Below are 24,299 nucleotides of genomic sequence, written 5' to 3'. Positions count from 1 at the left end.
TGCTGGGATGCTACCAAACGCTGACTGATTTGGGAAGAGCTGGCATTTTTTCAATATTGATTCTTCTAACTCAGTTATACAACATATTCATTTTATATTCATAAAATACGTTTGCCTGGCATATTGAAGTTTATTCTAGGCATTATATATACATATTTGATGCTATCATGAATGGGATGTTAGCACACATTTTCCAAGTGGTCAATACTAATACATGACATACATGAGAATACGGAAACACGACAATTCACCAGCTTCTCCCTTTATGAATGCTATGGTTTATCAGTTGATACTCTTTGGCTTTCCAGATTTAAAAAAAAACTATAGTCAAAATAATAATCCTTTCACCTTCCTTTCTAGTGTCCCTGCCCTCATAAAACTGACAGCTTGGTGAGCTCAGATACTAATCACTGTAAATAACTAACTAAATACAGGTGCAGCTATACTGAGCAACCAACTACTCCAAGCCACAGGCACTACTCCTGGTAGGTACTGGAGCCACTATGAACAGGTCTAACTGCTTCTCATCAAAGGCTTCTGTCCTGTCTAAAGCACAAGGCAGAATTAGTACTTCATGACTAGGGATGACTTGGCTCTGACATTCAGATAGACATTCTTTATCATATTCAGATAATATTAAACTAATCCTAGTTTACCAGGAGCTAACAAATGCCCTTTAGGCTCACTGCTTCTGAAATCCATTTCTGTGGTCAATTTCCAGTTTTATAAAAAAATCCTATCTAATAATGATGTATCTCAATAGACTGCTGAATTGTATTCATTCGTATATATTGAAGAATTTTTCATCTATACTTATGTTTTTCATTTCTTTTTCGTTTTTGTGCATGCAACCTGATATAAGGGTTATGCTACCTTCATAAAATCAACTGAGAATTCTATTTTTTTCTGCTTCATGACAGCCATAAGAATTTGTCCATAAAGTCATCAGTAATAGGCCACTTGCCAACATTTCCAATCTCTTCCATGACTACTGGCCATGCTTACATCTCTTCTTCACCCCATGAAAGACTGAGTCCCTACATGTGTGGGGCGTTAGCTAACTCAGCTTTAGATGACTAGCCTAGACTCCCAGTAACCCTTAACTAGAACAGTGATTCCCAAATTTTGTGGCAAATTAAAAATCACTAGGACAGCTTTTAAAAGTCACCATCCCCAGATCATATGTCTGTGGGATTAAATCCAAGTCTGGGGACAGTAGCCAGGCAGCAGTATTTTTTTAAAGCCTCCCCAGGTGATTCCAATATGAAGCAGGCTTTGATGATCACTGAACTAGACAAAACTTCAAAAAAAAAATTTTTGCAATTGTTTCAGATTCAAAATCATTCACTTACCTGATCTACATCACATGCAAGTCGAAGTAGCACAGGAAAAGTTCGCTTATAGAGTTGGTACATGGGTGGGGAACCCTGACCACTTTCAGGCATTTGAGTGGCTTTTCCCAACATAAACATAACCATGCTATGTAAAAGTTCACAAGCTGCGACCTGAAATAGGCCAAAAGTTCAACAAAGTTTACATTTTTCATGTTTACAAGAGAAGAATATTTTGAAATCATATTTAATTTAGTCCTTTAAAAACAATCGTACGCAAATGTAAATTAACTGGAAGTGGCACTTCTTCTATAAAATTAGTGCTTCTGTTCACTTTGATCTTTAACCAAGTTAAGAACTGAAACTTAAAAGCTTTAGACATTGGACTAACACATTCATAAGAAATATATTTGAATGCTGCCATATTATAGAACTTTGCTTGATTTGTTAGTACATTTTCAACTATCTCTACTTTAGTGAACATTTGAAGCACTCTGAAAATTTACAAATTAATATAAAAACTTGAGGTTATCTGTTTCTAATCTCCCAGATTGAGGAGTTAGTCAAGCACAGATTGAAAATCATTTTTAAATGCCCTTTTACAGCATTTTCTTTTATGAAGAGCTTTTGGTATATTAATGTTTTGCTAGGTTATTATCTGTTAAGATGATTTATGTTTAACTTTTATTTATCAATGACATCTACTTTGGCTAATTAGTTCTCTAATTACTATATTACAGAAAATAAAAAATTACTGATACTCAAATGGCTGAAATACATTATCTATTTCCTAATAAATATTATGTCTTAAAAAAGCAGACTCTAAATAATGAGTGAAATGAAAAATAAAATACTTTAGTTTGTCTGTCACTAGCTGAAACAGCTAATTCTGTGACCCGAGGTAAGAAGATATCCAGGTAAACAACAGGCTTCATATCTATAAATGGTACTGCAAAACTGAGTCTTTTTTCTGTGTCCCATGCTACACATTTCTTCATCATTTCATCCAAGGATGCAGCTGTTAAAAAGATTAAGAAGAATGTCTTTTTTTTCCCATTCAAATCTAATTGCTTTACAATTCACTTAGTGAAACCAGGGTACTTTATTATACTTTTAAGTTAAGCACTTTATTCATCTTTCCTTTTTTGTTTTATTTCAGACATATAACTACAACATTAGAAACCACTGACACTATTTCTTAATTTAATTTAAAGTAAAATTATTTTTAAACAAGTCTAACAGTCTGGGATAATTTCCAATTTCACCAAAGAGTTATTTACTAAGGTATTCTGTGGAAAAATGATAAACACTTTTATTAAAAAATCTCTTTAGAACATTATGTTAAGTGAAATAAGTCAGACAGAGAAAGACAAATACCATATGATCTCACTTATATGCGGAATCTAAAGAAAAGAATAAGTGAATGAACTAATCAGAAACAGTTTTGGCGACATAGAGGAAAAACTGAGGGTTGCTAGAGGGGCGGGGCGGGGTGGGGATAAGGGGAAGGTGAGAGGTTTAGAAAATAGTCAGTAACCACAAGATGGCCACGGGGTTTTGAAAATTAATTTGGGGAACGTAATCAATAATGTAAAGATGTTGTAGGGTATCTGATGGGCATGTGTCCCATTTGGGAGACCACCTCAGGGATGATGTAGATGCCTGATCGCTGCACAATACACCTGAAGCTGAACAATACTGAATGCCAACTATAATTTTATATAAATATATATATGTATGTATATTTATATATTTGTATGTATATTGTTACAGGAAGCGGAGTACAGCATTAGGAATAGAGACAGTGGAAATGTATTGGCTCTGTACGAGGTCAGAGGGATAGTGGATAGGGGGAGGGGGGCTCACACAGGGTGAGGGATATAAATGATAAACATCTAAGTTTTGCTTTGTCTTGTGCACCTGAAACTAATAAAATTAAATAAAAAAAATCTCTTTATAACAATTATTTTCCCAATATAGTCTGTAACTTCCTAAATAACCCAAAGTTACTTAAGTTATTTAATATGAAATTTCAAAAGTAAAAATAAAGATGAATTTCAATAATGTTAATTATCAACAAAAACAATGTAAAAATATCCACATATTAACAATATAAGGTTCAAAAAAGATTGACTTTGAATTCTTGACACATTTAATATAGAAAAGAAAGTCAAACTGGATTCTGTTTCAAGATGGAAAACATGCTTAAGAAACCAAACCAGAACATTTTGCCTGCTAGTGTACTGAATTATTCAGATTGAATGGGTATAGTCAAAGCACTTCACTAGGCAATTATTCTTTGTAATCTTATTTGAAAATATATAAATCACATATAAGAGCGAATATCTAACTATGTCATGATTTGTATACATCCAAATTAAAGTATAAATATTATGTATAGAGGTTAATTTATTTTAAAGGAAAGTTTATTTACCTGTTACAAGATTTTTGTTTACTTGTCCTCCTAGAGTACCAAGCATTTGTACCACTCTAATCCTTATTTCTTCTAAGGACAGTGCTTCATTCTGCAAATGAGAACAACTGTATTATATATGATGATAAATAACTAAGTTAAAAATTAAAAAGAATTATGAAAGGAAAGAAAAACTATTTTACAACCCTCTCTAATGTTGATGTCTCCCAATGGTTCATTATATCCCACACAATGCTGCTGTAAATTTTATTGCAAATTCATGAAAAGAAGTCACATCTCTTCCAATTTCAATTAGATGTCCATTTCCTAGGCCAACAATTCCAAAATTTTACTAGGACACTTAAGGTCCTTAAAAGATACTAAAGATCCCTAAAGATTTTGTGTGGGTTGTATTTATCAATATTTACCATATTAGAAGTTAAAACTTAGAAATTATTTAAATAGTTACTTTATTTAAAAATACTAAACCCATTACACGTTAACAAGTGAGATATTTTTAGGAAAAGTAACTATATTTTCCAAATAAATGAAAAGCCTCAAAAAGTAGCATTGTTTCATATCTGTGCAATTTCTTTATTGTCTGGATCACTAGAAGACAGCTCTTGTGATCTTGTTTGGGCTGTAGTTGGAATCCGTAGAAGGCGGGAGGAGTATTTTGATAGTCTTTTTTTAGATAATTGTGATTATTCTTTGATACTACACCAAAACTGAACAAGTGATAGTTTCTTAAAGATTAGTTATGTGCAATCTGAAGTTTTAATTAATTTTATATACTCTGTTACATTAAAATCCATTGGTTTATCCTGAATGTTAACTTTTTTAACCCATGCATGATTTGGTAATATATTGCTCATCTGAAAGTATTGGCTCACTGTGTTATACAGACCTACCAAATATTGACTCATTTCATTATACATGCAAAAAAACATTTGTTAATACTAAATGTCATCAGAAAAAAAATCTAAGTATTGAGGAGCTGTCAAGTTCATGGTGATGGTTAACAAGCTTTTCAAAATTTTAATTTTCACTTAAATGTTTGAGTTTTGTCATGGGCAACAAATACTCTCAGATGTTTTATTAGAAGTGACAGGCTCACTGTTTATTTTACAGAAAATGTTTGCCAAATATTGAATAGCTAATTTGTCTGCCATTTATTTTTCAAGTAAATACGGTGTTCAAGAAAAAAACAGATACATTAGTTCATAGCTCAAAGCATGACATATGTGCTTTTCCTGAGGACAACTGTCGTCCTTCACTATGCAGCAGACTGCATCACAGAATATTAAAAATATGTGTGCGAAAGGGTCAAGACTTAATAAAGTGCTAAGGAACGAACAGTGTTACCCATCATTACACCACAGTGCAAATGTCAACAATTAAAAATAGTTTTGGCCTTGTACAGTGACGCTCCAGGGGTCCACACTTTGAGAACCACTGTGCTAGGGAATAGGGTGTTACATCTGTAAAGCAATTTTATTTGTAAAACTGGAGATACACTCAAGTAATTTTATCTTGCATTATTTACATGTGATAAAATTTTTAAAGTTTTATAGACAACCATTTCTAGTTTCATTCAAGTCTCTCAATCAAATGCTGTCAAAAATAATGAAGTGGGAAGAATTTATCTAAAGTTCATATTATCAGTTCTAGACATCACAAGTTTTTCAAATTTTAATTTTCACTTTATACCTAAAAGTTATTTTCCCTATACCAATTCAGTTTTCTCTATTTACATAAATTAGATGCCATATCTGAAAAAAATTGTCTCAAGCAGTTAACATCTAAAAAAAAAAAAAAACCACAAAAGCTGGCCTGAATTGAACTTGAGAAAATGATAATACTTAAAATCCAATCAGTAAATGACTCAATCTTACATATCCATAATGTCAGTATTCCTACTGCTTATTAAATATGAACCAGCTTATTTTTAATTATCCACTAAATATATTTGAAGGTAGAGATAAACAGGAAAATAAGATCAAGACAATAAACTAAATAGTTAATTTAGCTACAAATATATTGCTAAAAATATATTCTACATTGTACTCTTAATTTATATTTTAAGACTAACATATTTAATGAAGACTTTTACTTTTCACAAACATTAGAATCTGATCTTTGCATTATTTAAGGTAAAGAACATACAAAGGATTTCTTACTGATGAAATTGTCTTTGTCTTTTTCAAATGCTTTAACACAACTTTACTAAATCCTTTTTGGGCAGCCCGAGAAAGTGCTGACACTTCCCAGTTATTCTTGTTCTCATCTGTGAACAGGAAACAAAAATTAATTTTAAATAGCATTCATTCATTTACTTGATGACTACTAGGGTGAACACACTATATTACCAAATAAAGACAGTAAAATCGTAATTTTAATTGTGATTAAAAATTAACTTTTTAGAACAAAAATGTATTAATAGTAGTTGTCTTGGTTTTAAATATCATTGTCGATAAATAGAAATATGTTTCCTTGGAGAAGTAGCTAATTACAGAGACTGGGCAGGCAACACATTACTAAAAGTAATAATCAGAGGTGGTAAGGCAACAGGAGAGAAAAGTTTTGTACTCTATTTCCAAATAGTCTATTAGTTTATGATTATTCAAAAAATAAATTTTCTCCTATTTAAGAGCTACACAACTATCCAAGTCAGGACACTGACCTGGAGACATTTACCCACGTTTAATCCTCAGCCCCATTCAGGTTCCAGCATTGATCCCAGCAATGTACTTTGTTTTGTTCAGATTCACATTACATTAGGTCTCTGTCTTTTTAGTCTCCTTTAAACTGAAAGTTCTTCAATCTTTCCTTGAATTTTATGATTTGAACATTTTAAAAATTATACGCCAGTAATTCTGTACACTGACCCCCTATTTGAACTTGTCTGTTTTTTCATGATTAGATTTAGGTTACACGAACCAGTTGTAACATTCTACTAGTTCCTTTATTAACTATTGAGTTGAATAAAATCTTTAACACATGTTCATATAGCAGAATAGAGTCATAATACAGCTAACAGTCATTTTTCACTAGTTCTGGAGGTGCCCAGTGGTTCTGCTGACAGAGCCAGGTAAGGTGCAATGCTGGAGAACACATTACAGGTGGTTTAATCCCAGTCCTTCCTTTCTTAGCTCCCAGTAATGAATCCCAATTGACAACAGAACCTTACCTAGCTTTCTGTTACTCTAGTTCCTGTCCTTTATTTAATTTCACGTTTTTGTTTGCTTATACCCAATAAGCTGGTCCCGTGGATGGGAGCAATGACTGATAATTTGGATTTATGGTCTCCTGACCATTTGGTGACCTTCTGTGGGTAGATGGTTAGAGATCTATTCTCTGATGGGCCGGAGATGAAAAGAGGATCTGGTTTTTAGGGTTTTTGTTAATTATTTTTTTGGAGCTCAACAACGTGAATGAGCCTCAAAGAAAAGACTTACCAAGAGTTTCTAGGTCAGAGCCCAGCCCGGCCAAGACCACAAAGAAATTGTGAGACTGAATACAAAACCAGCTGAGCCCCACCTGTACTTCTGACCTACAGAAGCATGCATTAATAGATAGCTATTGTTTTAAACTGCTAAATCTGGGGTAATTTGTTTCACGGCAACAGAAAAAACACTATGAAACTTTTCATTTACTCATTTTATTTATATCTGTACACAGTCAATTTTTCCAATTTCATTCACTGGATTAAAATCTCTTTCTAGAATGATTTATTTTGATGCTGAAATAATCCCAAGTTTGCCTGACATTTTCCCATTATTCTCTGAACACTTCTTTGCTTTCTGGATGATTCAGATAATATAATACTTTAGGTTCATCTTCTCTTTCCCCTGTCCCAGGTTACAATTAGTCATTTCTCCAAGGATTTCTGGTTCCTTTTAATGGAAAACTGCCATTTAGAAGCCACGGTCTGGGTGCTATGTTTGATCACTACTATTAAGCTATCACTACTCCAAAGCAGGCCCTTTAAATGGACAGAACTAGAATATATATATGTGTTACATATACATATACACCCATGCTTTCATCTCTATTTCTACATTTATTTATCCATATGTGTGTGTGTGTATAAAACTTTTACCATTGTCACCCTGCCTGGACCCGCATATCCCACAAGGCTGCCCCATGTTGGTGACTCCCACTTTGCTCCAGCTCTGACCCCAAAACCAGGCCACCCCTCAGAGTTGCCCTCCTCGTGCTCCTAGGGAGCACCACAGCTACCCCAACACCCACCTTCCTATGCACCACCTAAAGGCCTTAGGACTAAACACTTCAAGAAGAAGACAAAGAAAGGATCTCAAATGACTAATTCACACAAAGAGAAAGTCATTTTACAACTACAAAAAGATGGAGTAGACATTCCCTAACGAAATGGTCAAAATGAATATGACTGGTAATGGCACCAACTGCCATCACAATGCTGTGAGGAGGACAAAACATGAGTGCTGGTGCTTCTGCCAAAAGACTTAATGTGAATTTCATCATGAGAAAACATCAGATGAGTCCACACTGAAAGACTTTCTATAAAATAACTGACCTGTAATCTTTAAAAATGTGAATGTTGTGAGAACTAAGAAAGGTTGAAGAATTATCCCACATTATAAGAGGCTGAAGAGTTATGACAATTGGATGTAATGCATGGTCCTAGATTGAATTCTAGACAAGAAAAAATATAGATGTAAACCAAATTAACTACACAACTGAAAAATTTGCATATGGACTCTAGATTAATGTATCCATGTTATTTCTCCTGATTTTGATAATGATACTATGGTTATGTAAAATATCCTTGCTCTTAAGAAATACACACTGTAGTATTTAGGCATAAATATCCATGATGCCTGCACCTTACAAATGGCTTGGATAAAAACATCATGTGTGTGTACACATACTGACACAAACACAATCATACACACTCTCACACAATATATATATAGAGAAAGTACATGCAATGATATAGCACATGGACAAAATCTTAACCACTGAATCTGGGTAAGAGTATACAGGAATTATTTTTACTACGAATGCACTGTTCTGGAAATCGGATATGGCAAATAAAATACTAACTAAAAAAAGTGATTGTCTTTATAATTATGGACTCTTTTACTTAATTTTACTTACTCTCTGCTTTTCCCTATCTTCTAATCATCTATAGTTACACATATTTATCAACAAATGAATCTTTTCCTTATAAGACTCACAGTACTTTCCCTTATTAATTTAAAAAAATCACCTCAATGAGCTAACTGACCAAACTAACTTCTAAACAGCAACTAAAAGTATAACAAAGATATTTGCTACTAGATACATTATTTTTCTAAAACTAAGTCCATGTAATTTTAATGAACTACTCAATAAGCACCATTCCTTACAGAAAGTGAATTTTTTTTCCAAATTATTATTTTTTTATTTGTGAACTTTAAAAGCCTAAGTAGGCTATAAATATTAGGAAATATAAGGAGTTCCAGATAGTTAACACGTTGCGTACGGCGGGGTTTAAATCCCTCGTGAAGATTCTCGTGATCCGTACGCAACGTGTTAAGTTCTTACCCTTAAAGATTTCATAAAGCTTGGTAGAATGAAAATGAGTAAAATGAAAAAACAGGTTTAATGTCTCATGTTTCTTATGTACCAATTATACTGAATTGAATTGGAAAGATTACAAAAAAAATCAATCAAACATATTTTGAATACGTTGGATTCAAATTTCAGAAGTGATGACGTCATAAGATGGCAGCCTGAGGTGACCCCGTTGAAATCTTCCCTAGAATTTACAACAAATAGCACAACTATAATTCCACAAAGGACTCACTGTGCAGCAGACAGGCAAGACTATGAGACACACAACTGGAATCATCTAAAGGTGGGCAAATAGGGCAATCGGAGAAGGGAAGGGGGAAGTGCAGAGACAAGGAAGGCGCAAGCCCAGGACATAGACCGAAGCTATGAGCTTCCTGCATTCCAGTGCTACCGCAGTCACAGGAGAGAAAAGAATTCGGACTGTTAGGATTCCTCTTATGGCCTACAGTCCTGCCTGAGGGAACAGTATATAACACGGCTGACAGCCCCCTCATGGCTGAGACCTCAGCGCAAAGACTGAGGGAAGAAGGGTTAAAACAGCAGTGTAAGCCCTCACTGCAAAGCAGAGGATGGAAGGCATAAGCACGGAGCCCACCCATGCCCCCGTCACCCTTTCAGAGCTCACCCAATCCAAACCAGCCCAGTAGCAGTGTCAGATCAAAAGAACAGCTTATTCATAGTTCTGAGAACAGTGGCCTGCGGCCACCGACTCCTAGTCCACCTTGTTCTGGCAAAGGGGCGAATCTTGGGTGCAGGACTGGCTGTGCCAGTCGTCACTGCCATTGCTCAGAGCCACCTCTCACAACCCAACCCGCCCCTGTCACCACCTATCTGGGAAAATACCTGCAGGGTAAACAGAGCCACTGAAACACACAAGCCTTGAATCTGGTGCAGGAAGAGATTCGGAACTTCAGAAGCTATCCACATCCCCCTCGGAAACGGTGCCCTGAGACCAAGGCCACGTGCACACAGAGGAGAGGCCCACCTTCCAGGAAGCCCCCCCACTGTGTGAGAAGCTAAAACAGTGCAGAGAAAAATACAACACTACAGCATAAGAGAGAATACAAGACTGTAATCAGAGAGAAAATAAAGCATTCTACCAACACCTCCTGAAAAGAAAAAGAAAGACCTCTTCCTACTAACCTGTTGCAGAACCCACTGTTATAGATGCCTAGGAAAAGAAATAGTAATTCATTAATTGTCATGAATAACCAAGATAAAAGGCAGCTCAGAAAGAAAATGAAAAGTCTCCAGAAAATGAACTTAACTTAAAGACATGGAACTGGGACTTATATGACAGGGAATTCAAGATTGCAGTTCTGAAAAAACTCAACGAGATGCAAGGAAACATAGACAGTCAGTTTAATGAACTCAGAAACACAATCAATGAACAAAATGAACATTTTACCAAAGAGATTGAAATTTGAAAAAAGAACCAAACAGAATTTCTGGAGTTAAGAACTCAACAAAAGAAATTTAGAATGAAATAGCCAGCTTAGGTAGTAGAGTTGGCCAGATGGAGGAAAGAATCAGTGACGCCAGAGACAGAAATCCAGAAATGACATGGATGAAAGAAGGGAGAGACTTGAAAGTTACAAGAAATGAAAGAACTCTATAAGAACTTTCTAACTCCATCACAAAGAGCAACTTAAGAATAATGGGCATATCAGAAGGAAAAGAAAGGCAGAAGGGAACAGAGAGTATATCCAAAAATATAGTCTATGAGAATTTCCCCAATGTGTGGAAAGAACTAGATCGTCGAATCCAGGAAGCAAATAGAACACCTAATTATCTCAATCCCAACAGTCCTTCTCCAAGGCACATTGTATTGAAGTTGTCAATAATTAATGGCAAAGAAAGAATCCTCAAGGCAGCCAGGGAAAAGAAGACGGTACCTATAAAGGAAGGCCAATTAGATTATCATCAGATTTTTCAACAGAAATTCTACAAGCCACGAGGGAGTGGACTCAAATATTCAAACTACTGAAAGAGAGAAATTATGAGCCAAAAATAATACATCCAGCAAAAATAGCCTTTAGTTATGAAGGAAGAATAAAGACCATTCCAGACATAAAGAAGTTGAGGAATTGTCGAACACACTACATGAACTACAAGAAAAACTGAAGGAGGCTATTCAACTTGAAACAAAAAGGCAAAATAATACAAAACTACGAGTAGTATTACAAATAAACAGATAGACCCAGGAAATGGCAAGCCTACACCAAATAAGACACTATACATTTAACATGCAGAGAAAAGAAGAAGAAGAAAAAAAAACCTCTTAAAGAAAACGGGGGAAAACAACAACTAGGTACTGCAGTGCAGAAGTCAATTCACAGCATGAATAAGGATAATTTTAAGCTACAAAAACATAAAAGGGGAGAAAGGAACGGTCTGAACTGGCACAAAGAAATGGAGAAAGGACGCATGCTGAAGAAAAAGGAATACTGTAAATATGAAACTTTCCTTTACATAAACTTAATGGTAACCACTCAAAAAAAAAATCCGTAACTGAAATATATAACATAAAAAAAGAAACAGAGGGAAAAATCATAGAATACCGCCACACTGAAATAATAGACAGTAACAAAAAGGCAAAGAAACAATGGAGAAACAGACTTACCAGAAAACCAATATAGAATGACAGGAAATCCTCATATATGGATAATCGCCCTAAATGTAAATGGACTGAACTCACCAATATAAATGCACAGAGTAGCAGATTGGATCAAAAAAACTAAACCCAACCATATGCTGACTCCACCTCTCAGCTATAAGGACAAATATAGACTCAAAGCGTAAGAGTAGAAATTGATACTCTAAGCAAATGGTATACACAGAAAAGCAGGTGTACTCATATCGATACCAGATAAAACAGACTTCAGGATAAAAATAGTAACAACAGACAAAGATAGATATTTCATAATGATAAAGGGGACTATATACAAAAAGAAGACATAACAGTCATCAATATTTATACCCCCAATCAGGGAGCACCGAAATATACCAAGCAACTACTAACAGAACTAAAGGGAGAAATTAACCAAAACACAATTATAGTGGGGTACCTAAATACATCATTGACAGCTAAGGACAGATTATCCAAACAGAAAATAAATAAAGACATACCAGCCCTAAATGACACATTAGATGAAATGGACACAATTGACATTATAGAAAACTTCATTCTAGAACATCACACTATACAATGTTTTCTACTGTACATGGAACATTCTAAGAATAGACCCTATATAGGGACATAAACCTAGCCTCAGCAAATTAATGAAGATTGAAATCATACTAAGTATATTCTCTAATCACAACACTATGAAATTGGATCTCAACAGCAAAAAGAAAGCAGGAAAACAACACAAATATGTGGAGATTAAACAATATACTTTTTAAAAAAGATGTCAAAAGATACATAGAAACAAGTAAGAATGAAAATATGTCCTACCAAAACTTTCAGGATGCAGCAAAAGCAGTTCTAAGAGGGAAATTTATATCATTACAGGCCTACGTCAAGAAAGAAGAAAAATCCCACATAAAAAAACCTCACGTTACACCTTAAAGAACTAGCAAAAGAACAAAGGAAACCGAAAGTCAGGTAAAGGAAGGAAATTATAAAAATCAGAGCAGAACTAAATGAAACGAGAACAAGACGACAATAGAAAAAAATGAATGCAAGAACGAGCTAGTTCTTTGAAAACAATAATAAAATTGACAAACCATTGGCTAGAGTCACTAAGATAAAAAGAGAAAAGACACTAAAAAACTAAATCAGAAATGAAAGAGGGGAAGTTACCATGGATGTTACAGAAATACAAAGGACTATCCAACAATACTATGAAGGGCTATATGCCACCAAATTGAATAACCTAGAAGAAATGGACAAGGTCTTAGAAACATATAGCCTTACTAGGCTGAGTCACGAAAAATTGGAAAATCTAATTAGACCGATAAACAGTAAGGAAATTGAATCAGTCATCTGAAACCTTCCCAAAAGCAAAATTCCGGGACCAGATGTCTTCACTAGTGAATTCTACCAAACATTCAAAGAGGATCTAATAACTGTGCTACTCTGACTCTTCCAAAAAAATTGAAGAAGAGACAATGGTCCCTAACTCATTTTATGAGGTCAACATTACCCCGACACCAAAACCTAGTAAGGACAAAAAAAAAAAAAAGAAAACTACAGACCAATATCTCTGATGAATACCTATGCTAAAATCCTAAACAAAATTCTAGCAAATCGAATACAACAATGCATTAAAAAGATTATTCAACACTACCAAGTGGGTTTCATCCCAGGGGCACAAGGATGGTTCAACATACACAAATCTATCCAATGTTACATCACATAAACAAAATAAAGGAAAAAAATCATATGATTATATCAATAGATGCAAAAAAAGCGTTTGAGAAGACACAACATCTATTTATGATTAAAACACTTAATAAAATACCTTAACAAAATAAAGGCCATATACGACAAACCCTCAACTAATACCATAATTAATGGACAAAAAATGAAGCCATATACTCTACAATCAGTAAAAATACAGGGCTGTCCCCTATCATCTCTGCTTTTCAACATAGTAGTATTGGAAGTCCTAGACAGAGCAATCAGGCGAGAGAAAGAAATAAAAGGCATCCAAATTGGAAATGAAGATGTTAAATTGTCACTTTTTGCAGAGGACATGATGCTATATGTAGAAAACATTTCTAAAGACTCCACCACAGAGCTATTAGAAACAACAAACGAATACAGTAAAGTTTCTGGCTACAAAATCAACAAGCAAATGTCCATTGCATTCCTACATACTAAGAATGAATCCTCGGAAAAACAATATAAAAAAACAATTCCTTTTGCAATTGCAGCAAAAAGAATAAAATACATAGAAATAAACTTAACCAAGAATGTGAAAGAAATGTACACTGAAAACTGTAAGACATTTTTAAAAGAAACTGAAGAAGACACAAAGAAATGGAAAGACATTCTATTTTCATGGATTGGAAGAATCAGCATAGTTAAAATGTCCATATTACCCAAAGCAATATCCAGATTTAATGCAATCCCCACCAAATCCCAATGGCATTTTTTAAAGAAATGGAACAAAAAATCATCAGATTTGTATGAAACCAGAAAAGACCCCAAATAGCCAAAACAATAGTAAGGAAAAAGAGCAATGCTGGAGGTATCACACTCCCTGACTTCAGCCTGTACTACAGGACAACAATAATCAAAACAGTATGGTACTGGCAGAAAAACACAGACCAATGGAACAGAATCAAGAACACAGAAAGAAATATAAATATAGACAGATAATTTTCAACAAAGAATCCAAAAACATACAATGGAGAAAACACAGCCTCTTCAATAAGTGGTGCTGGGAGAATTGGAAAGCCACGTGCAAAAGAATGAAACGAGTCTGCTTTCTGTCACCATCTACCAAAATAAACTCAAAATGGATCAAAGACCTAAACATAAGACCTGAAACAATAAAATGCATAGAAGAAAACATAGGTAATAAACTTATGGACCTTGGATTCAAAGAGCATTTTATGAATTTGACTCCAAAGACAAGGGAAGTAAAAGCTAAAATAAATGAATGCACTATATAAAACTAAAAAGCTTCTCCACAGCAAAAGATACCATCGCAAAACAAAAAGGCAACCAACCCAATGGGAAACAATTTTTGCAAACAACGCCTCTGATAAGGGGCTAATATCCAAAATATGTAAGGAACTCATACAACTCAACAAAAAAAACCCCAAACAATCCAATTAAAAAATGGGCAGAGGACCTGAAGAGACATTTCTCCGAAGAGGATATACAAATGGCCTATAGACATATGAGAAAATGCTCAACATCACTAATCATCAGAGAAATGCAAATAAAAACCACAATGAGATATCACCTCACCCCAGTCAGAATGGCTATCATCAAGACAAATAATAGCAAGTATTGGAGAGGCTGTGGAGAAAAAGGAACCCTCATACACTGTTGGTGGGAATGCAGAGCGGTGCAGCCAGTATGGAAGGCAGTGTGGATATTCCTCGAAAAATTAAAACTTGAATTACCATATGACCCAGCAATAGTTCTCTTCGGTATCTACCCAAAAAACCTGAAAACATTTATCCATAAATATATATGTGCTCCAATGTTCACTGCAGCTTCATTTACGGTAGCCAAGACATGGAAACCAAAATGTCATTCAGTAGATGATTGGATAAAGAAGTTGTGGTATATATACACAATGGAACACTATTCTTCCCTAAGAAAAGATGAAATATTGCCATTTGCGACAACATGAACAGATGTTGAGATTATAATGCTAAGGGAAATAAGTCAGACTGAAAAAGAAGTGAACCATGATTTCACTGATATGTGGTATATAAAGCTGAAAACAACAAAAGAACAAGAAAAACAAATGAAAAAACTGAAACATAGACAGACAACAGTTTAGTGGTTACCAGAGGGTAAAGGAAGAGGGAGATGGTAGTTGAGGGTAAAGGGGATAAAATATGGTGATGGAAAGAGAACTAACTCTGGGTGGTGAACACACAATGTGATATACAGATGATGTATTACAGTGTTGTACACCTGAAATCTATGTAACTTTGGTAACAATTCTCTCCCCAATAAACTTTAATTAAAAAACAAACCTATATCAAACTTCTAGAATGCAGATAAAAAATCATAATAATATAAGGTATTAAAGTAAAATAGTAAGATAATAAAATTGTCTTGATTCAAGGAAAAAAATCCAAACAAACAAACAAACATAAAACTTCAAAAGTTACAAACATACAAACAGTAGTCCTATTATAGTTACTACATTGCCATTGTATTTAAGATATACATCACAATTCTTTTAAACCTTACCGGATAAGGCTGGAGTTTTCAGATATCCATCAAGTCTGGGTAGAATGTCCTTATAATAGGGCTGAATTACTTGTTTGCTTATGTAAGCTGACCATTCCTCTAGGGCATTCAGGCCTATTTCCGCCAAAGGAGTATAGCTCAGGCCCAGTTGAAAGGCCATCTATATGTTAATACAAACAAGGTTAATTGAAATACATGGAATTAAAGAGTTAAGAAAAAAAAACCACCAATTAATCATGGTTTCTCATGAATAAGCCTTTCTACTGCCAGAATGCCAGACATTGCTATAGAGAAATGGGTATATCCCAGGTCATTATTAGAAAAACAAGCACCACTACTCAATATGGTTGGTGATACACTGTAGACTTTCAACATATCAAAGGTTTAACCCTCACATCCACCAGTAAGGGAAGTTCAGAGAGGCCAAACCAAGTGTCCCAAGCACCTACTGTGACTGCCATGGCAAGACCCTGATATTACCATATTTTCTAGTAAACAAAAGATTGTATGAAGAAATGGATTTGCTCATCTACCTGCAATGCCGGAACATAAGCTCTAACATCAAGTTCAATGATGTCATGTGGCAGGGACAGAATAAAGGTCAAACAGGAGGCCAAAAGTTCATCCTTGTACTGCTTCATTTTAACTGATACCTTATAACAGGAAAGAAGAAAAAGACAGTGCTGTGTATCTGAATAGAGCCTATTCATTGAAAATCAACTAAAAAAATACCCAATTCTTAAATACAAAAAAATGATCATGTACCCTTTATTTGACATGACCATGTTTATTTTTAAATTAAACACTAACCTCTGGGAAAAGTTCATTTGTTGAAGTACTTAATTCCCATTATATGGAAAAGCCAAAGAATCTACTAGTTTTGAGTTTTCATCACACAAATTACTTTAGGAAAATTCAAGGGACTTTTATAACATAATGGTTTCCTGTTAGTATTTTTCACTCCTTTAATCCTGAACAGAATTAAGCAAACCAATTTTTAAGTAATTAGGCCATTTACTATCGCTAGGATTTTTTCCCAACATATGTTCATTTTTAAATAGCCTGTGATAACACTGAATACATCATGTTAAAATTACCTCTTTACCAAATTTTGCAAATAAAGCAAAGCAAGTATACTTTTCTGGGTCCTCAGGAGACTGTTTCTGACTCTTCGAACAAACTCCCTGTCAAATAAAATAGTTAATTAGGACAATGAACAATAATCAGGTAATTCTGTATCCTAAACCAGCAGTTCCCAACTTTTCTTCTGAGGGATAAATCCATTTTCACTTTGCGAAGGTCCTGTGCAGGGTAAAACTTGGCTCTGATAAGATTTCAGGCGGAGACCACTGAGAAACAGAGCGTGAGGTGGAAAACAGATGGCTGATCAAGAGCCATAGGCCTGGCTAAGTCCATTCCCCCTTCCTCGTCTTCCAATATATCCACTTAGGAGCACTGAGAACTGCTCACCCTGTAATTAACCAGTCAGACTGCTTATGACTGACTGGAGTCTTAGGTACACTAATCGAGTTATTTTCAAACTTCACCAGCCACCAGATGGCTGAGCCCTGCCCCAAGTGTTTCTAATAAGTCTAGAGTGGGCCTGAGATTTCCCAAGTAATGCTGGTGCTGATGGTTCTAGTACCACACTTTGAGAACCTCTGTTAATCTAACATAATTAGCCAGGTGCCTGTAAATCAGAACAGGAAATACTATTAACTTTGTTAAGAGTATCACCCAATTGCCACTCACATTGTCAGTTTTTAAAAATACAGACAATAAAATTAGATTTTCAGAACTGCAACATGCTATAATCTCATACTTTAAAATGCATTTATACATATTCATGCAATCTAAAAAACAAAGGAATATTCAACATCTTCCAAAAAACACTTACCTCAAAATATTTTATTTTCTTGGCATTACTCACAACTATAGAAAGCAATTTGTAGAAACCACTAATGAGTGGCAACCTTGTACACTGCAAAATTAATTCATATGCAAATGAGTACACCCAGGGCTCAAAAAATTCTACATGTTTCTCAGGAAGAATTTCTCTGTAAAAACAAATTAAAAGCTCAATGTAGAAATTTTTATCATACTATTTTTACTCAGCTTTGAAATTTTAAGGGACATAATTTAAAGGTCCATGATTCCATTATATAACATTTTAAAATATATGTGTCGCCACGTAACAGCTTAACCTTTTGTTTCCTTCTACCTGCCCATAAAAGAAAGGAGTCTACAAGAGGGATCCTTTCCGGGACTTTGCTAAACCTTTGTGTTTGAACCTTATGCCTCCCTGTTTGGTCCCAGAAAGATGACTGGACAGTCAATGACGAGTAAGATTCCTCACAGAAGGAACAACTCAAGCCAGAAGCAGTCATGGGGACCAAGAGGAGAACCCATGGGGTTCACAGAGGTGGGCACAGCGCCCCACCTTCCTCAGGCTAAGGAAAGTGTCAGCCTCTGTGGCTGCATTCCTTCAGGAAACCTGCAAGGGACTTAATTCAATGAGGTGCTCTCCATCTATTCATATGCATATAGGTTTTGTCCCTTGGGGAAGTTGAGACTTGAGGTCCAGCTGTCTGCAGGCAAGGGTGATTGACTTGAATCGGTTTTCTAATATGATATACAGAATTCACAGATCTTGAGATTGACAAGCTTTATTTCCTTTGCTTCCCCACCTAACTAATAAAAGTTATTGCGCAGGTCCACCCAGGTGCCACAGCCTAGACCTTGAGGCTGCCTGCCATCCCTTGACCTCCACATTTAAATTCTATTCATGGCTACTGTCTTTTCTTAACCCTGCGCAGCCCTCCTCGCTCCCCACAACTCGCATCGTGCGGGACGCGGCATATATGTATATTCTTTTTATTCCCTATCTGATGATCTGTAATATGAAAAAATAATAACTCTAAACCGGTACATTCAGATATATTTTAAAGTTTCATGTAAGAGATTTTAGATTATAAGTCTATCGCTATTTCATTTCTTACATCTTTATAAGTGTTTTTCCTGTATTATAGCAACTAACTGACCATTTTCACTCTTAAATAATTAAAATTTTTAAAAAAATACCTGCAAAATTCCACCAGGTTAATGAAGGCTGAAAAATCTTTGGGTTTAACAGGATGTAAATTAGCAGCTGGATCTGAAGTCGGGATCACCCAAACACCAGTAGCTCCATTTTCATCCTTAAAAATTAATCGCATCATAACAAACATTGTACCATTCAATCACACATTTATTTAAGAAACAAGTGACCAAATGTCTTCATAGCCGAGGCCCGATGCTATGAGGAAGGAATGCAAAAGTGGAAAAAGTACAAGTGGGTCCTGAAGAGCTTACAGTTAGATAAAAATGATGGGATTTGCAGAAAACATTAAATATAAGGATACATGGGAAGTGATAAAGTGATACAAAAATACAAATACAAAAATACAAAGGGAGGGGGATCATTTCCTAAAAGAGGTAGCAACGATGACTTGACAGAGGTAGAATTTCAAAACTTAAAGTTTATAGAAAGAACAAAGACTCGGAGGTTTCAAACTAAGAAACAGAGGAATAATGAATAGTATTAAGTAATATTAACATTAACTTAACATTAACATATTAAGTTTGTGTTATCAAATTCAGGGGGACAGTTTAAACAAGTAGAAATGCAGAGCTGGAAGCTGTGAAGGAGGATAAGGTTGGAGACTAGCTTTATTTGGGAAGTGCTAACAGAGGTGACAAAGGACTAGCTGGAATGAAGCAAGAAAGGGCAGGAAACAGGAGAGAGCAGAAAACAAGAGAAAGCGCCACGAAAGCCACTGAAGACAACAACGATAGACATGTGTTCTAAAAAACAAGTTTTTTGGCTGACACAGTTCCAGTTAAGTCCCTTTTGGCAAGTTTTTAAATGAAATTATTTTAGACATACACAAAGCATAAAAGGCATTAAAATACACATTGGTGTTCCCAAAGCAATAACGTCAATGTGACAAACGGCCTTTGCTATTTTGTCCTGTTTTTAACCTCTGGAAAACGAGATGTTCTCCACTGGGATTCGAGCCCTTTAACACGGACTAGTCTCATTACTACAGTGTTTTACTAACACTCCTCAGATGAGAAGAGAGCAACTCCCAGCGGGCAGCCTAAAGCCATAAAAACTGGGTATGGGAAAAATGGAGGGTGCATTCCTCCTTTTCTGCCTATTGTCTATATTCTACTATCTGAAGAACACATTTAATATTTTGCACCCAGAATTTGGAATTCCTTAGCTATAAACAATAGGAATCCCAGCTTCCCCTACCCTAATACAAAGTCACCTCTGCACAATATAAGATTTGACTCTTTACTATTGCTAAGTAATAAATAACAAAACAAGCCTAGGAAACAAGTTTTACACAAAAAATGGTCTTAACATATTAAGCATATAAATTATTTTTTGAAAAATCTAGTGATAACATTTTATGCACATTAGGCTCTTCCAATAGAAAAGTATCAACAACACATATTAATGCTGAAGAAACCAATTTCCTGCAATTCTCTACAAATGTGCTATTTTCCCCTGAATATTCACCTACAAAGAGAATGGTATAAAAATGATGCAAAATAATAATGAAAATTATAACCTCTTGTTCCCCAACGTTCTGTTTTTCCAGTGTAAGATCCAATTTCTCAACAATCTTCAAAATAGATTTTACAAATTCATCATATAGCAAACGATTCAGAGTTTGAAGGGTGGAATTCACAAAGAATGCTTCATCCGCTAAAAGAGAATCCTTTAAATAAAGAAAAATCATAAACTTAAAAATTTGTACAAATAAGTACCAGAATGAGTATTAAATAAGTATTAAAATGTACATAAGTGTACATGAATATTTAGGAATTATGAAAGCTGCTGTGTAATCTATAGTAAGTTTACCTGGAAGATGTCAAGATAAAATTGTAGACACCATCCTAAATTATCATTTCAGTCTGATGGTATGACTTATCTAGCCATGTAGCAAACACTAAATAAATAGTATTGAATAATATTTAGGCCAATCCCTGTCAAAACATTTACCCAATTAATTTGTGTGTCTGTGTTGCAGACTATATACACATTCTATATACGTCTACTACATATGTGCAAACACACATACATGTACATATACATGTACATATACACATGCACATTATACATACACATATACATACATCTGGATAAATGTATATCTATTTAAAAGTATAATCTATCATTTCTTTAAAAGTGAAACTATTCTACCATTTCAAAAATATAGGCCAATTATATTGCCTTTACTCAGTTAAATATTCTACAGGATTTAGCCCGAAAATATAGGGATATCTAACATCACATACCTAAGGAACAAATATTTTAGGTAAAATTATTAACATTGCTATTTGACTCAACAAGAAAACTAAAAGCTTCTAAGATTTTTCACAGGATAGGAATCATCTATTGATAAAAATTGCTTTTCCTAGGCAATTAATGCTTTGTCAAAGTCTATGTTAAAATGGTGGCCCCGGGGGGTTGAATGGCTCAGTTGGTTAGAGTGCGAGCTCTGAACAACAGAGTTGCCAGTTTGATTCCCACATGGGCCAGTGAGCTGCACCCTCCACAACTAGATTGAAGACAACGGATTGCTGCTGAGCTTCCGGAGGAGCGGCTGGATGGCTCAGTTGGTTAGAGCGCGAGCTCTCAACAACAAGGTGGCTGGTTCAATTCCCTCATGAGATGGTGAGCTGCACCCCCTGTAACTAAAGATTGAAAACAGCAACTGGACTTGGAGCTGAGCTGCGCCCTCCACAATTAGACTGACGGACAACAACTTGGAGCTGATGCGGCCTGGAGAAATAAACTATTCCTGATATTCCCCAATAAAATAAAAAAAGAAAACAAAAACAAAAAACGATGATAGGAACTCCTGGAATTTGGATTGAACTTACTAAAAAAAAAAAAAAAAAAAAAATGGTGGCCAGAACCTGGCTTAAAAAGCAGACATTAAAAAAATATCTGCTAGAGGGGTGGCCGGTTAGCTCAGTTGGTTAGACCACCGTGCTCTTAACAAGGTTGCCGGTTCAAGCTCCACATGGGCCACTGTGAGCTGCACCCTCTACAACGAGTTTGAAACAACTATTTGACTTGTAGCTGATTGGTCCTGGAAAAAGACACTTAAAAAGTAAGTTGTTTTTTTTTTTTTTAAAGAAAGAAACATCCGCTAGAAACATATTAGGCAGAAGACATTATTCTAATCATAAATAATGTAAATAATAGCTATGCATCAATCTCCTTCATACCTATTAAATCAATTGGATTTATCTTCATCTTTAACAAATAAGAAGAGAATAGCTCTTTCATGGTGATAATACTGTTATATTTTTGTTACCGAAGAGGTTGGATCTGTTAGAAAGAACAACTTAGCTTCAACTATACTATACTGCTACTTGAAGCTAAAATGTGGACTCAACTGCAGTAATTAATTTTAAATGAGTTCTAGGATTCTGCTCCTTTTAATTGACCTTTTTCTAGTTTCACTTTAACTATATTAATTTACACTTTTGATTTTTTTATTAGTTGAAGTACTTTTTAAAGAAACTATTGAAAGTCAGTAAAATATAGTTCTGAAATAAGCCTAAAGTGTAAAATTATGCAGACTAATAAAGAAAAACCAGAGTATTTTATGGCTTTAAAATTGTCATCTTTACCATCATTTGGTCACAGTTCAGAAGATTTCTAAAAAGATCCAAATAGTCTTTGTATGTGGGAATTTTCCATTTGCCAGTTCTAACTTCTCCTGATGCATGATAGTCTTCAGATTCAGACAGAGTTACCTGGGCAGGAAAACAACATGCCAAAACTTACTGATGGATTCATCACAAAATATGTACTGCTGTCATAACTTTCTGATTTTCAGAATTTTCTAAGCTAAAAAAACTACTAGTAGGAGACTACAATTTGATTGAGGAAGACAGTATATTATGAAAGTATAACAAAAAAAGCTGAAAAAGTCATGATTCTTCTAACTAGAACTAAAACAGTGATATGCTAAAAATTATTTCAAAAACAATATCCATGGACTGTGTTGTAAAGTATTTATCTCACTTTCTTACACAGATCAACTCTCTCATCTCATCCCATTTCCTGTAATTTTAAGTAACTAAGATATGCCTCCCATAATACACCTATTTTGTCCTAGAGTTTCAAGAGAAAACATTCCCTTTTTATAAACAGGTATATATAATATTAAATGTATGTTTAAGGATATTTCATAACTTAGAAGTCTATTCACCGGAAAAAAATATAGAGGTATTACATCCTACATTTTTCAAAATGTAAGTCAGGGCTAATAACTAAAAAGGCCACCTTTATATATTTACAGACTACAAACCTCAGCAACAATTCTAACTTTCAGTGACGAAGGACTTATTTTCAGAACATTAGCTTCAGAATTTACCTTTTGAAGTATCACTGGTTTAGAACATATTCTGATTAAACTCTGATGCACTGAAAAAAGAAAATGAAAAAAGGAAGGAAACACTAAAAATTACCATAACTCAACAAAAATGATAGCCATTATTTTTTATTTAACATAACCTCTCATTTTCTTTCCCTAAGTTTGTTAAAATCTTTAGTTTTAAATTTTGGACTATTAAGATTCAGAAGCACAAGGAAAAGAAAAACAAGATTCATAAAAAGGATAGAAAAAGGAGGTTTTGGTCCACCAAAATATTAGGAGTTCTCCAAGAGGCATCAAAAACTACAAAAGAATTTGGCAACCAGATGTTCTTTGTCTGTATCATATAACATGTTAAGCATTCATTATTCTTTATCATAAAAACAAGAGTGAATTCCAAACTTACCCACAGCACTAATGCAATTCCAGAGAACTGGTCCTTTTTCTGCTAAGGCTAGGAAAACTTTCACTATGGATCTACAGCATACCAACTGCATTTTTGGACTATACTGTGGGAAACTGTCTATCTGTACCACCATGAGATGTTCCAGAACTGAAGTATACACCTCAGGAACCTACCAGAAATGGAGAGCAAATTAAAAGTTAGGGGAAGCAAATAA

At 34.8% G+C, this 24,299-nt stretch overlaps 1 protein-coding gene across 3 annotated transcripts in view; it reads right to left on the bottom strand.

Annotated features, from left to right (window-relative positions):
* PRKDC (protein kinase, DNA-activated, catalytic subunit) overlaps positions 1 to 24,299 on the bottom strand; it is a 270,606-nt gene that overhangs the window by 205,236 nt on the left and 41,071 nt on the right. For all 3 annotated transcript variants that reach the window (XM_074318994.2, XM_074318995.2, XM_074318996.2), the window contains exons 13-25: positions 24,086 to 24,254; positions 23,680 to 23,729; positions 22,931 to 23,056; positions 20,854 to 21,003; positions 19,316 to 19,431; positions 18,132 to 18,291; positions 17,332 to 17,418; positions 16,768 to 16,887; positions 16,235 to 16,394; positions 5,925 to 6,031; positions 3,766 to 3,856; positions 2,186 to 2,349; positions 1,353 to 1,505 (exon numbers count right to left, since the gene is read on the bottom strand). In XM_074318994.2, the coding sequence (XP_074175095.1) occupies positions 1,353 to 1,505; positions 2,186 to 2,349; positions 3,766 to 3,856; positions 5,925 to 6,031; positions 16,235 to 16,394; positions 16,768 to 16,887; positions 17,332 to 17,418; positions 18,132 to 18,291; positions 19,316 to 19,431; positions 20,854 to 21,003; positions 22,931 to 23,056; positions 23,680 to 23,729; positions 24,086 to 24,254 (1,653 nt within the window). The remainder of the gene's footprint in view (positions 1 to 1,352; positions 1,506 to 2,185; positions 2,350 to 3,765; positions 3,857 to 5,924; positions 6,032 to 16,234; positions 16,395 to 16,767; positions 16,888 to 17,331; positions 17,419 to 18,131; positions 18,292 to 19,315; positions 19,432 to 20,853; positions 21,004 to 22,930; positions 23,057 to 23,679; positions 23,730 to 24,085; positions 24,255 to 24,299) is intronic.

The sequence above is a fragment of the Rhinolophus sinicus genome, chromosome 7 (genome assembly GCF_057876585.1).
Source record: "Rhinolophus sinicus isolate RSI-liver-muscle chromosome 7, RSI-T2T, whole genome shotgun sequence".
In the NCBI taxonomy this organism is placed as follows: Eukaryota; Metazoa; Chordata; class Mammalia; order Chiroptera; family Rhinolophidae; genus Rhinolophus; species Rhinolophus sinicus.
This window is presented reverse-complemented; position numbering and strand designations above follow the sequence as displayed.